This window comes from Sander vitreus, chromosome 22 (genome assembly GCF_031162955.1).
Source record: "Sander vitreus isolate 19-12246 chromosome 22, sanVit1, whole genome shotgun sequence".
NCBI lineage: Eukaryota > Metazoa > Chordata > Actinopteri > Perciformes > Percidae > Sander > Sander vitreus.
In genome coordinates, this window is record NC_135876.1 from 10,772,676 (window position 1) to 10,787,389 (window position 14,714).

Consider the following 14,714-nt stretch of genomic DNA (forward strand, 5'->3'; position numbering starts at 1 on the left):
TTGGAACGAGTCATTAAACAAAATGGCGACTCCACCTCCTTTCTTATTCGCTCTATTCTCACTCATAAAATTGAAGCTAGGGGGAGCTGACTCTATAAGAACAGCATCACTGTTATTATAGTCTAACCAGGTTTCAGTTAAAAACATGAGGTCAAGATTGTGCTTAATAATAAAATCATTGATTAAAAATGATTTACCCGCCAAAGACCTGACGTTTAGTAAGGCTAATGTTAGTGTGTTAAAATAATTATCTGTCTCGTTTTTTGGGACAGGCTGTGGCTGACGAGGAATGGATGCTAAATTTGCTAAGTTGGCAGTTAAGTGCTTCTTTTTCTTACTTAGCGGATTCACCATTTATTTTTCTGTTACCTATCACAACATTGATTGACGAAGAATTGAATACACAGGGCCCAGGCTTGTCCTGGAAAGAGTCATGAGTGCCACTAGGCATGCAGCCTGGGCCCAGCACATATCAGTTAAAGCCGCCACGCAACTGACACGCAACAGCAACGCCATGCTCACGCCACGCATCCAGTGTGAAGCCGGCCTTAAAAATGAAAACGTAGTAGTGTAGATGTAGCCTGAATCAAATCTTAACATCTTTTTGGGCTTCTGTTTTTTCAAGATGTTAGCAAATGTTGACTTTTACACATTTGACGCCTATTGACAACAGTCTGCAAAATACTAAGAATTAACAACTTTGAAATCCTAGCAGGGAAGAAAGAGAGCGTAAAACCACTTGCTGCACCCTGTTAGCCAGATGGCCTATGTCTATGTGTGTGTGTGTGTGTCTCAGATGGATGCTGTTGATTCATTGCGGACCAGACATGGTGATATATTGTGTTAGCAGGACAAGCGAAGCGCCTCTCCTACCAGTTAATTAAAACCTCAGCCCCAGGGCTCCACTGTCACAGCACATCATTCTCATCAATCAATCAAACATATACATGCATACATTCCCACATAATACATGTATAATATATATAATGTGTGCTATGTGAACAGCCTCATTGTTTTACACACCTACACACTCACCTACACCATGTTATTTGTGTAAAAGAGTATGGACATTATTCATGGCCATACACTCCTGTGGAGCATTAGCTGTCTATAACATTAATTACAGTAGAGGAATGTGAAACAGATGAGTGATAGGTCCAGCAAGACATTAGTATACAGTACATGAACACGTCATTGTTTTCAGTCATAATTTGTCTGACTATATGGGAATGGGTTGAATGAGAATTGTTCAGAGAATATGATTAAATGCATCCCAGGAGCTTGCTTTGTTAGGAGTACAATGTGTCCACTTACAGCCTCTTTAATTTCAAACAAATGGCATAGTGAGAGAATGAATCACCCATAAGTGTAGTTCTTGAAACAATGTTGGCCTGCAGAGTTGTGTGTAAGTGACCAGAAGAAACTCTAAGACCAAGCTTAGTACCAAACATGGAAAGCTCTCTGTGCTCTGAAACAACATTAGTGTCCAATCCAATGTAAATAACTAGGCAAGAGACAAAAATGAAGAGGCTTCTTGTCGATCTGTTTGTCCATCATGCTGACCTATTACAATTACACAGCATTAGTGTCATCAAACACTTTCTTGGCTAACTTTTTCTCCCCTTTCCTCTGATTGGACATATTGAATATTGCGCTAAATTTGAGTTAAATATTGTAATTATCTCTGCCTGTGCTTGTGTATTTTTTTATAACTATCCAGCTCTTCAAGTGGTCTATCCTGAATCATTGGCAGTATGGAGCTCATGTTGAGCCATTATCCTGATCACACAGTCAAGCAGCACCAGTTCCTATGTGGTATAAGATTACAAGTGTGTGTATGTGAAGCCACAGAGTATTGGTAATTGGTCTCATGGGGGCCTCAAAGAGAGAGACGGTGTAAGGAGAATAACCCCCCCACATGCTCACACACATACTATACACACAACCACACAGTCACACAGTCACACAGTCACACACACACACACACACACACGCACACGCACACACACACACACACACACACACACACACACACACACACACTAATATATCCCTCCACCATGCTGAGAGTGTCTCTGTGACTCCCACTAAATCATTGGTTAGATTATCCTCCAGGGGATGTGATTTAGACTGTTGACTGCTTCAGCCCCCAAAGCTCTGAGATGTCCTATCCACCATGACATCACACTACTGCCCTTGAGTATGTGCCTGAGTCTGTGGGTCTGTGTCGTATTGACATATGTGTATGAGTTTCACAGTGCCTGACGGGCTGCAGGAGATCACAATTTATTTAGTAGACAAGATACAGACGTTAGGGTGATTTTGCTTGTTGTTTAAGAGAAATATGACTTGGGTAATCTCATAAACGCACACATCAATGGATACACGTTTAAGAACAGGACGTACCTCCTTCCACTCAGCTGAAGGAACAGATAAGTGTAGATGTAAATGGGAGGCCAAAAGTGTGGAAAAGATAAACGCTGGGAAGCTGAAAAAGTTATGAAAGTGCTTCATCACTTAATGAAATTGATGTGTCAAACTGAAGTGTCAAACTAACCCTTCTCTTTTGACAACATGAAATGTTGGGACACAATACAACAGAAGTTGTAAAGGGAAACACTGGAATATATGATAGGTGATTCATTCGCTGATTCATTTCAGAGAGCACATTCCACTTTAAAAAAATCACAACTAGTTTTCAAAACATTCTGATGTTCACTGTTCAGATCTCAGTCTGTGCTATAGTGACAGTTCTATATGTAGAATCAATCATCAGTGACTCCCACTGGGTGAGATCAAACTGTTTCTGACTGTGAGCCAGCGACACAAACTATGATTGCTATTCTGGCTAAGCATTTTCACCTTTGGCCTCTATAATCTGTCAATCCCATGCTGTTTGTCTAATAATGGGCTCTATGTGTAATACAGTGGTGTGTGTGTGTGTGAGTTACTGTTTTCTGAATTTAGTTGAGTTTTGTGGGCCAGCAGTTTGCTGATACATCATCTGTCCTGTTGACTTCAATTTGCTTGTGTACTTAGCAGCCTATGGTAATATTATTCGTATGTAAATTGCTATTGTTATGCTAATATTATGGCTACTTTGTCACATGTGATTATGGTTCAGTCAAGGAAGCCTTAATGGAGCCAACAGTGCATGTTTTTCAATTAATATTGCAGATGGGTTTGTTAAAGTGTTCTTTTTTGTTTTACACCTCTTTGTAACTGTTGAAAAAGTGCATGTCATGTACACAAATAGAACATTCTAAATATCAAAGTATCAGAGGCAAGCCCATCTATTCCTGGTGTATAGGTGCTCAGTGTAGCTGCCGCTAGCTCATAAATGGTTGCTTTACTTATTCACTCACTACTAAACTGCCTGCTGTTCACATGCATGTCAGACATATTTCCCTTTATAGGGCTCCTAGGTCTCTGTATGATCTACGGAGCAAACTGTAAGGTTTTTAAACACTCCATATAAAAAAGGATTATGCACAAACCAACAAACACCAAAAACCAGCTCTTACATATATTGATCTTGATGTATCAACACTAAGGTTAAAATACGCTGGTTTAATAATGAGGATCAAGCAAATATCATTATTAATAGGACTAATATTAATTTGTATCTCAATGAGTCAACATTTAAACTTTTATTAAATTGTTCAGAAGTGAAACTTTCATTCTAACATCTGATATTGTATGCAGTAGAGCTTTTAAGTTCAATAACATGTCATAACATTCTTGCTGCAGTGAGCCTTTTTAGATGAGTATAAATATCAGACAGTCCCTGTCTGTGTGGAGTACAATAATACAGGGCACGCCCAGTGTCAGGCCTCCTGTCCCTGGTGAATTATACATGGAGGTATTCTGTCATTATCTGTACCGGTGCAAAACGGCGATAGCCCACCTATCATAATAGCTATAATAGCTTGGTGATTTAGACACACACAGCAGATGTTGCTGAGCTGAAATAGTGCAACCAGCAGGTGCTGCTCATAGTGGAAACCCACATTTTGTGCACGTGTGCACACGCACGTACGCATGCCTACACACACACACACACACACACACACACACACACACACACACACACACACACACACTATAAGTACTATATCAATGTGTGTTCAAGCGTGCATGCAGACACACACATACTTGAGACACATGCATTTGCGGCCCTGAACAAGTAATTGTGTGCATGTGTGTAGCCCATCTAACGGGGCTTTCCAAAAAATATCTCTGTAGCTGGAAGTGGTTTAATTGTTGAGAACATTCATGAAAAATGATCCCTGAAAAACCAAGAAGTCCTCTGTGGAAGATACTCTGAATGAGCAGTCGTCCTGCAGGATGTATGTAGACGTCCAATCTTTGTTTGGTAGACCAAGATCTTCTTTATCTTCTTGGCAATGTGTAAAAAGAAAAAAAAATAATAATTCTGGCATGCTCTATAAACATTCAGCATAAAACTTTATAGTCCTTTTGTTTTATAAAAATGTTCAGAAACGCTAGAGCCCCTTATAGTTTAGTAGTACAGACATGCATGTGTGTGTATACACATGCGCCTCCAGGTGCAGGGATGACTTATAGCATAGAGGGGTGTGTGATTACATCTTTATTGTTCATGCTGCCCTTTTTATTGTTTTTTTTTCTTCTACAGACATAGATAAATGTTTTGTGTGTGTGTTTATATGTGCGGCCTGCATGTGTGAGTGTATATAAGATGAGAATAAGTCTGTGTGATCATATAGTAGGTCTATTGTTGGTGTATTCTGCAGTTAAAGATTGTAGGCTAAACATCTGCATAAGAGTGTGTAGGACTTGAAAGGAGCTGAGGGGGAGAGAAGAAAGCTGCAGAGAATTGAAATATCTTCATTGAACTTGTCAATACCATGGTGCATTGTTTTCTTAGTTTTTTTTTAGGAATAGGGTTTTTTGTTGCAGCTGTCAGTTTTCAGGCATTAGAAGTCATTTCAGTGAACGCTTTGACTATACACTTCTATTCCAGCCTGACTGTTAAACTGTCACTCAGCTGTCATATCCACAAAGGCTTGTCCTCAGCCTTGTTTTGAGAACAATAGACTGTTTTCTGAATAGAGTATATCAGAGAGCTCACTAACGGGTGTGTACATACATGCACACATACATAGACATGAATACTGTATATATTGTGAAGGTAGACATACCTGAATCCACATAAACAAAAACAAATTTGGCTTTTCAGCCTCAATTTTTTGACATATTTTTGTCTAAGTCAGAGTCTTGAGCGTTAAATAGTTTTGTGTTAATTTCATTCTTTTCATTCACATTGTCATTTCGCCCACTCCCAACTCAAAAGCAATTTCAAATCTCTCTACCTCATCCCACACACACACACACACACACACACACACACACACACACACACACACACACACACACACACACACACACACACACACACATGCACACACAATCCCCACCCCCACATCCTGAGCACACTCCTCTGCCTTGATTGACAGATTACCGTTATTGTGTCACACTGTGATGCTGACAATGATGAAGTACAAAACTGTTGTTATGACAACTACCAGTAGGTAGATAATCTACAAAAAAGATTGAGTGGTTCCCAAGGCAGCTCTACACCTAAAAGTGAGTTGGCACAATTTTGCCCAACACTACCTTGCATTTTTCTCCCTGGAAATAATCAGCTGTGTCACATGGAAGCTAATAAAAACTTTCACATCAGTGTATACAGTCCAAATGCTTTGAATGTTCTTGAGATGTCTCAGCATTTTATTTCTGCTGTCAGCCATAAAACACGAGTATATCAGCAGGATATATGTATAATATATTTAACATGATTGATTTAATAATTCTGTTCATTAAACCAAGACTTAAGTTTGTAATCTAGAAGTAACCATCTATTAAACACGCCTGGAATTAAACAATTAATCTACAGTAAAGGCATAGAGACTCTCTGGTATAATGCTGTGTAAGACAATGCAGTTTTTAGTGGTTTTACTGACTTTCATGATTCATCTAAATGCAACGGGGGGAAAGTGCACGACATTGTTGGTGCTGTTCTTCACTACTGATCTAGAATGTGGCAATGAAGAAATCACTTCAACTGTTCTAACAAGGCTCATGCCATCTTTCTCTATCTGAAAAGCCATATAAAAAGGGGGAGATGCAATCATTGAACCTCATTCCAAACTAATTAGTAGGTTTATAGCCTGATGAAAAAGGTCTATTAAATAGACTGGACTGCTTTGTAATGACCAACTTCCCCTTGTTTGGCTTGAATGGTTCTCTATCATTCAGGTTTGTTTCAGCCCTGATGAACTGCAGTCGCTCTGACAACTGACATTTTGCAAAGGTTGGAAAACAGGGTGGTGTGGTCAGCAGGGGGATCACCCCTCAGCTGGAGAACCTGGGCTCAAGCTACCATGTCCACAGCCATCCATCCTGCTTGTTCAGCTCTCCTTGAACAACACACTGAATCCCTTGCAGCTGTGCATCAGCTGACCATGACATCTGACCTCTTTGCAGACAAATATGAATGAATATCCTCATCCATAACACTGTTTCAGTTTCTACTTCTCTGACGTCTAATTTATTCTTAAATACTCATATTGACAGCCTCTCCAACCTTTAAGCCTCTGCGTATGTGTAGGATGTTTATGTCCTCATCTTCTTACATCATTATTGGGATGACATTTTAAATAAAAATGAAGCTATCACTGTGGAAATTGGGGCAGTATCTATTTTTCTCTTTAGTTTCATTCATCTCAGTGTCCCTGGGTGGGATCCAGGGTTGAAAAATTGTGAAAAACTGAAAGAGGTCTGTCTCATTTACGTGAATCTCTCCGCAGGGTGTTACTAGTGTGTGCGCTGCATTAAATCACACATGCTGTTGCAGACCCATTGTCATTTTCTGTCAAAAGAATCCAAACTCCTTCCTACCTAGGTAATCTCTGGGAATTTAAATTAATTGACATCCATTGTTACTTACTGAAAACATAGATGATGAAACATGGATTTATGTCTGTAAAGATAGCTAGTTTTCAGAACAGCAGGGTGTATTTAGGGCAACGTCTTGCTGAGGCATTAGTACATGTCAGACGGGGCATTATGGTCAATTAGGCTTTTGTTTTAATGCTGGCAATAATAAAATAGCCCAGGACTGCTCGCCTAGCCTGCCATTTATTTCTCTCGCCAAATACAGGATAGCTATTATCAGAGACGTAAAATCACTTTCACTTCAATGTTTGTCTGAATTTGACACAGTGTTGTGTCTGTGCTTTTTATTCAGTATGTGCAAGTACAAGTTACCTTTAAAATGAAAAAAAGCTATGTAGAGTGTACAGACTGATATAGACTGTAACCTGTAGAATCTGTGCTTGTGTGTATGTTCTTGTGTTATGTGAGAGCAAACTGTGGAGCGTACATACACATCCACACTGACAGCCTTATCAGGATGGGCAAGTGTTCTTAAGTGCTATTATCTGTGAATGGAGGCAGCTGGAGGATTTAAGCAGAACCTTGTGTGGCAGTGTGTAACTCTTTCAGAGTAATGCTCTCCACGCTGAGGACTAATGACTCATGAAGGATGTTGCTGCTGGGATTCCTGTCTGGATGGCTACATACTTCTACCTTAAACACATCATTTACAACATGTTTACCTGCTTTTTTATCAGTGTACTAAATATTCAAAAATATTCAGTTTCCGTAAGAAGTCTCTGTACAATATTACACATAGAGGAACACACACACACACACACACACACACACACACACACACACACACACACACACACACACACACACACATTATTACACTCTACTGTATCTTAAGGCATTTCTCTAATTTGTACATTCTTGTATTTCTGTCACAACAAGGCTACCGTACATGAGTTTGTTTGTGTCTACGTCTTATTTTTGAAAACACGAGTTATACTTTAAGTACTTGAGTCTCCACATTCCAATGAGACATAAACACACACACACACACACACACACACACACACACACACACACACACACACACACACACGCACACACCCATGCACCAATTCTGGATGACAGAAGCAAAGCATATTTTCCTTCAGTATATACAGTGCGTACGTTTGTGAATGCAAGTAGAGTGTTTGTGGGTATGCGTGCATGTGGATTTCCTGGGGAACGGTAGAGGACGCTGTCTGTTGATTTAAACTGTGAGGCAGTTGAGAGTGGCGTAGTGAATTTGAAATGTCTTTTTACAACAGGCTTACTGTTACAAGAGAGGCACTGCCTCGCCGGTGGTGTGGCATTGCAGGCGAGAGTGTGCAATGTTGTGGAACAACGCTGTGCTTATTAAATCTCTTTCTCCTGTCGATCAGCTCTCTGAGGGTCTCATGCAAAGTTTTCTTTCTCTCTCTTGCCTCTTTATCTCTTTAATCAAGTAGACTTAAACACAGTGACACAATGTCAACTACTGTTTATTTCTTGCAGGCACATGGAAGCAATGCTCCTTCATGCACCACCTTGTTATCATTCTCTTTCACTGGTGTGCGTGCCTGTCAGCCAGATTTAGATTTTGCCTTCAATGCAAATCACTCCACCTATAACTAGTATTGGGCTTCAAGAACCCACGTCTCCAAGAACTCGGAATTAGTTAAGAAACACACTTTTAGATTCCACTTAGGAAGAGTGAAAGCAAAGTTTGGACTTTACTGACTTTTCGTCTGCATGGATGGACATGTACTGTATGTGTATGTACAGATATCCCAATGACCCAGAGTTTGTGCTTGCAAGTCTGGCAAAAGACACCAGAATCAGCTCTTGCCAGCGTGTGTAAAACAAGAATCTGACAGTTATGGCAGAAAAAAAGGTGACTTTTGCTTTTGACAAGAATCCGAAACATAGTTCAATAAAAATTTGAATAAAAAAGCAGAATTGAACGAAAACAGTTCCAACTCCTATCTATAATCGAGAAACTATGCCTGACCCATTGCAGAGAACTCGGTATCCCACAGCAGAAAAACACTGGTCAGCCTTATGAGTATTTATTTTTGACCTTTTTCTGTCGAGCAAAGATGTACTGAGCATAATCCTAATTCATTTTCAGACAAAATTCACAAAGGGAAGCTACACTATGCAGCCATACTTTTATAATATTCACCAAAAAGAAGCAACTGGGGATTAATAGCTTTATTTTAATTTTCTCTGCTGGTTCAAGCATTTGAACCAATGACCTTTTGGTCACAACCCAGCGTTTCTATCCTTCAGGCAGCTGCTGCCCCAACAATGACAGTTTTCCATTAACCTACTAAGCTGCAAACTCCTAGTCTTTACATTTTTCATTTCAATTGACCTTTATTTACATCAGTCAAAGTCAGTCCCAGCTGGAGAGTAATTGTTTAAACAGTGTCCATTTGAATGTAGTCCCTTCATCACAAACAGGAACATACAGTGAAATGAGGAGATGTGGTCATTGAGCTGCGAGTTTTATTACACATATTCTACAATGACTTATTTCCACAAAGCATTTCATTTTGATTGCATCATTTTGGTTCCGAAAATCAGTGAAACAAAAGGAAACATGTAGAGTGCTGATCACGTGAAACAATTTAGAGCGAGTGGGTGTACAGGTAAAAAGATCAAATGATAGTGAATGAAAATATCATTAAAACAGCATTCTAAAAAAGTTTAAGTACTACAGTATATAGCCATTTGCTTAATGTATGTGGATCCATTGAACCTTTTCTTGCAGATTGCTGTGATTTGATAATTAGATGATTACATTTCTACCTTGGTAATTTGTAACTGATCAGACTTGCTGCACTAGTGCATCACAGTGATTAGCAGTTACATAATAATTACTTTCAACTAAAAAGAAATGCAGGAGAAGCTGCATCCTGAGGGAAAGATAAAAGCGTAAGACAGACAAAACTTTTGACTATAGACTATAGTCAAAAGTCAAAATGGGGCTTTCACACCTGCCTCATTTTGCTCGGTTGAATTGCACTAGAGTTCCTTTTCCCCCATGGTGCGTTTGTTTGGGCAGGTGTGAATGCAGCAATCACACTCGGGTGCGCACCAAAAGCGGACCAAACAAGCGTTGCTTTCAGTTGAACTCTGGAGCGGTTCGTTTGTGGTGAGAACGTGATCCGACCTCGAACCGCACCAACTGTGTACCAGCCACAATAGTGGGAGACAGACGTGCAGAGTGAAGTCTCAGTAACCAGAGCAGACATAGTAACGTTGCTCGTCTGAAAAATTATTTAAATGAAATGAGCTTGTTTGACAGTGGAGATGCAAGACATAAGCACTAGTCCAGAACACATGACCTTCTTCCTGTATTTACCTTCTTGCTCCCACCCCAGACACAGCTGACCAAGAAGCGCTGGTAGTGATGCATATTGGTACGCTTGGATTTTTCTGTGTGAAACAAAACCGAACCAAGGAGAAATCGCTCCAAGTTTACAAACTCATCAACTGATTCGGACCAGAGCAAATGAACTATAGGTGTGAGAACACCCTAAAAGTTGATATTGAGTCCTGTGACTATTTGATGACAAAGTAGAAAACCACATCTAATCTAAAACCACATATGGAATCACGTCTGGGCCTAATTTTGGTGATAAAGATCATGAGATTGGGTCCTTGCCTATACTTTGAAAAACAATGAGCCCTGTTGCTCTGTAGGCTCTGTAATAGTCTCAACAGGTTTTACAAATTAAATGGATACATTTAGGTTACAGATGGTTACAGATTGTGGTGTGCCGGTGTTTGCAGTCTAACTCCAACATTTACAACTGAGAAGTCAGCGGCTTGTAACCGCTACTGAAGTGCCCACCCAGTCCACACCATATCTGCACTCTGGTGTGGTCGTCACGCTTCAGAACCAGCTGTCCTCCTGTCAGCAGCACAGGTCCTGAGGTTCTGCAAGGACCGCAGCCGGCCAAACTGTCTAGCAGGCTGACTGAATTTCATTGAACGAAAGCATATTTTTTAAGTAGGTTAAAGTAAGAAGTAACAGATGTATACCATATTGCCACATAGCTATGAACCTCTCTCCTTGTCTGTCTCCATGAGTATTACAGTAACCACTGCAGGCATTACAAGACACTGATGCTCTGGAAAAAAGCTACTGTGTTTTAAAACCGAGACTTATTCACCCAGTCAAATCAATCGTTGAAAGCTACTTGTGAAAGTGTCCATGTCTGGACGGCCATTACCATCTCAGCCAACAAGACAAATAGACAGATCACACATGTGAATGTATTCACTTATTCTCATATACCTACTTGTACACACATGAAGGCACACAAGCACTTTAGACAGAAATTGTGCAATGACAACCAAGGCGCTCACACACACACGTGTAATTAGAAAGTGTGGTATGTGGAAACTCTAGTCTAAATGGGACAAAGGCAGGCACAAGCCAAGTAGCCCAGACAGTGAGTCTAATGGTGTAGATGAAGTCAGTTGAAAGAGCCTAAATGTATCAGTTAGTCTGTCCGTGTCTGCATTGATCACACAGCAGGTGGCTCAATACTCATCTCTAACTTTCTCTTTCTGCACGTCTGCAGATGGAAAAGAAGCCTTGTTTGCATGTGTGTCCATGTGCGTGAATGTGTGTGTGTCCTTGTGTTGCTCTGTATGTGTGTGCAACACTATCCATTTGAGAATAATAAAAGGACTTACCTGAATGCACAAGACCGCATTCTGTGAAATGTTAGCTCTGTAAAAACAATTATAAATAATTGGCCTGTGCTGACTAACAACTGAAATGACATTTGGGAGTGAGTTTAACTTAATTTTTTATTATTTTGTTTGTTTTTCATACTTTAGCAAAATAGAGGTTACTTTCAGTACGATAAATGTTTTACATACATAGTTTTACACATTAAAATAGAGACATTCAAAATTGTTAATGTCTCATTTTGGAATGATGCTGCAATGCAAATGAAGAATGAGATTTAACAGGTCTTCTTTTTAAAATATATTTTACTTTTCCTCATATTTTGTATAGTGCTTTGGAAGCTCCATTGTAAGCAGCCTTTGATTTAATGATGCTGCTGGTATTCTGCAACTTTTGTGTATGTTGTTGGTGTTTTTTATTATTAATAATAACTACATCCTTCTTTTGCAGTTCAGCAGATGAGCAATTTCGCTGGAATGCTCAAGGTAAGGTTCTCTATGAATGTTTGCACACACACGCACGCACGCACACGCGCACGCACACACGCACACACACACACACACACACACACACACACACACACACATGCTCATACTGCTCAACCATGAATGCAAAGCATATCAATGCAATATCTCCTGAAACCTTTTCACTGCTGTTTTTCAACCTAAAACCCTGACTTGTCACACATACTAGCACTGACAAAATCTCTAGGGTTTTATATTTGCCAGACATTTTGAGTTAAGGATTAGATTTATTGCCCCAGCACCAACAAGGCCTGTTCCGCCACGTGTCTGATTGACAAAACAGGAAAATTGTGTGTCAAGGTACATTTGTAATTTATACTAGCGGCCCAGTAATGTATGGGCAGAAGCACCCACCCACATACGTGATGGATTAAAAGATGATTGCAAACACACACAGATGCACACACGCTCACACAGACACATAATCACACTTTAAAATACATATCAGAATGTCAAAGTGGTGCCTGACCAAGGTCACTGTTGGTTTTGACAGTCAGTGTTAATCTGCATATATGAAAAGTAGTGCTGTTAGTTAAACGCGTTATTAACGGCGTTAACACAAACCCATTTCAACGCCGTCAATTTTTTTAACACGAGATTAACGTTCTTTTTGACCTAGCAAACTTTGAAGTTTTTTTCACATGCTGTTGCAAAAACTAGTAACGTTAGAAAAACTACAACACCACACCGGATCTAGCTAGACCGGAAACAAAACAACAGACACACTTGTTTGGGCTTGCGAGCCGGCCAGAGAGTAGTACATACCTGCAAACTAGTCTCTTTTCGGCGAAAATCGCCATTTTTGAATGGGAAAATATCATCCACGTGAATCGTGTAGATGCGAAGAGTTTTTATTATTATTTCAGTGCCTTATTTAGGTTCCACTTAAATGCCTGCGCTTCTCTCTGATGCTCCGAAAACGGATGTTAGAAGGAACTTAAACATTGCCGCATGGGATGCTAGTCAACACTACACTTAGCAGCAGCTAACGTTAACCTACTGTTAGCTAGCAGCTGGCATAAACACGGTTAAAATTCTGACAGCTAAACGGTGTAAAGTGCGTCTGTAATTCACTGTAGAGGATTCTAACACCAGACTGTAGCTGCCGTTGTCTGAAAAACACAGACTTAGCCTCGCCAGCCTCGTGGTGCATTCAAAGTTATTGTAAAATACCATTTTCCCATCCAGTGGTTGTTTTTGCCGTTGTGCTCCTCTTTTTTTTTTTTTTTTAGATCAACTTTTTATTGTTTTATATACAGAACAGACAAATACAATTGAACAAGGTGCTCGTTTTTTAAATATATATATATATATATATATATATATATATATATATATATATATATATATATATATATATATCTCTTTTGGTTCAGGCACCGTTTTAAAAGTATCGTTGTATCATGTTGATAAGAGCATTAAAATGAGAAAAAATAATGGGACAAAAAGAAATCAAGGGACATTTAGAATAGAGAACAATGTGCGATTAATTGCGAGTTAACTATGACATTAATGCGATTAATCTCAATTAAATATTGTAATCGTTTGACAGCACTAATGAAAAGTAAAAATAATCTTTTTGCCTGTTTTTCACACTCATCTGCTGCTTACATCCTGTTTCTCTTTTCTCCTTTACAGCTGATGGACAGAAGGATATCGAGGATGAACTGACCACTGGTTTGGAGTTGGTGGATTCCTGCATTCGGTCTCTCCAGGAATCAGGAATTCTTGACAGTGGAGAACGTAAGTGTACTTATCAGCATCATTGTTTGTCTATTTAGATTCCATTTACAATCCATTTTGTGTCATTGATATGAGTCAGACCCAAACAGAACTGCAATCCAAACAAAATACAATTTCAGTCTAAGAACATAGAGGTACAAAACCGAAATTTCAATTGCGTCTCTAATTTTTATGTTTATTCACATTTGTTCTTGATGCATTTCTTAGACAGAAAATTAGTTGTTTACTTTGTTAACACATGATGGATCAAACTCAAGGTCTGCTCAACTCTAGCAGGCACTTTAGCAAGGGTAAACAAACCGGTTACTGCTTCTAAAGGAATATAAATCTCATTTTTATTTGTCATGCACAGTCACTCCTTTAAAAGAGGTACTCTGGGGGAAAGAATATCCAGGCAATCTTAATGGAAACTACACCTCTGGTTGGTTTAAATATAGAAGGATTATGGTGTGTATTGTTTTGTAATTATTTTTGTTTTCCTGAATGAAATAAACTCTTATTAGTCCCTTAGGCCATTAGATATCTGGCCTAAGTGCGGCAATTCCCTTAGTTAATATTGAGTTCTCACTCAGATTTCATTTCTACTTACAGTAAGCAAATTAAGTCGAGGGAGGAATTTGTTCCAGATTAGACATAAAGTATCTGGTATAGTTAGATTAAGTTAGTAAATTATTTGAAAAAAATGTGAATATATTATGCACACACAAAAAGTTAGAGAAATGCATTTTCTCACTGGGTGAGAATGATACAGCTGTAGTTTGGCACTGAAAGGTTAGCGTAGT

General features: G+C 39.3%; 1 protein-coding gene across 1 annotated transcript in view; it reads left to right on the forward strand.

The window, feature by feature from the left end:
- The window catches only part of ctnnd2a (catenin (cadherin-associated protein), delta 2a), a 276,014-nt gene that overhangs the window by 108,792 nt on the left and 152,508 nt on the right, over positions 1 to 14,714 (forward strand). The window contains exons 4-5 of the mRNA XM_078280766.1: positions 12,116 to 12,150; positions 13,828 to 13,932. Of these exons, the coding sequence (XP_078136892.1) occupies positions 12,116 to 12,150; positions 13,828 to 13,932 (140 nt within the window). The remainder of the gene's footprint in view (positions 1 to 12,115; positions 12,151 to 13,827; positions 13,933 to 14,714) is intronic.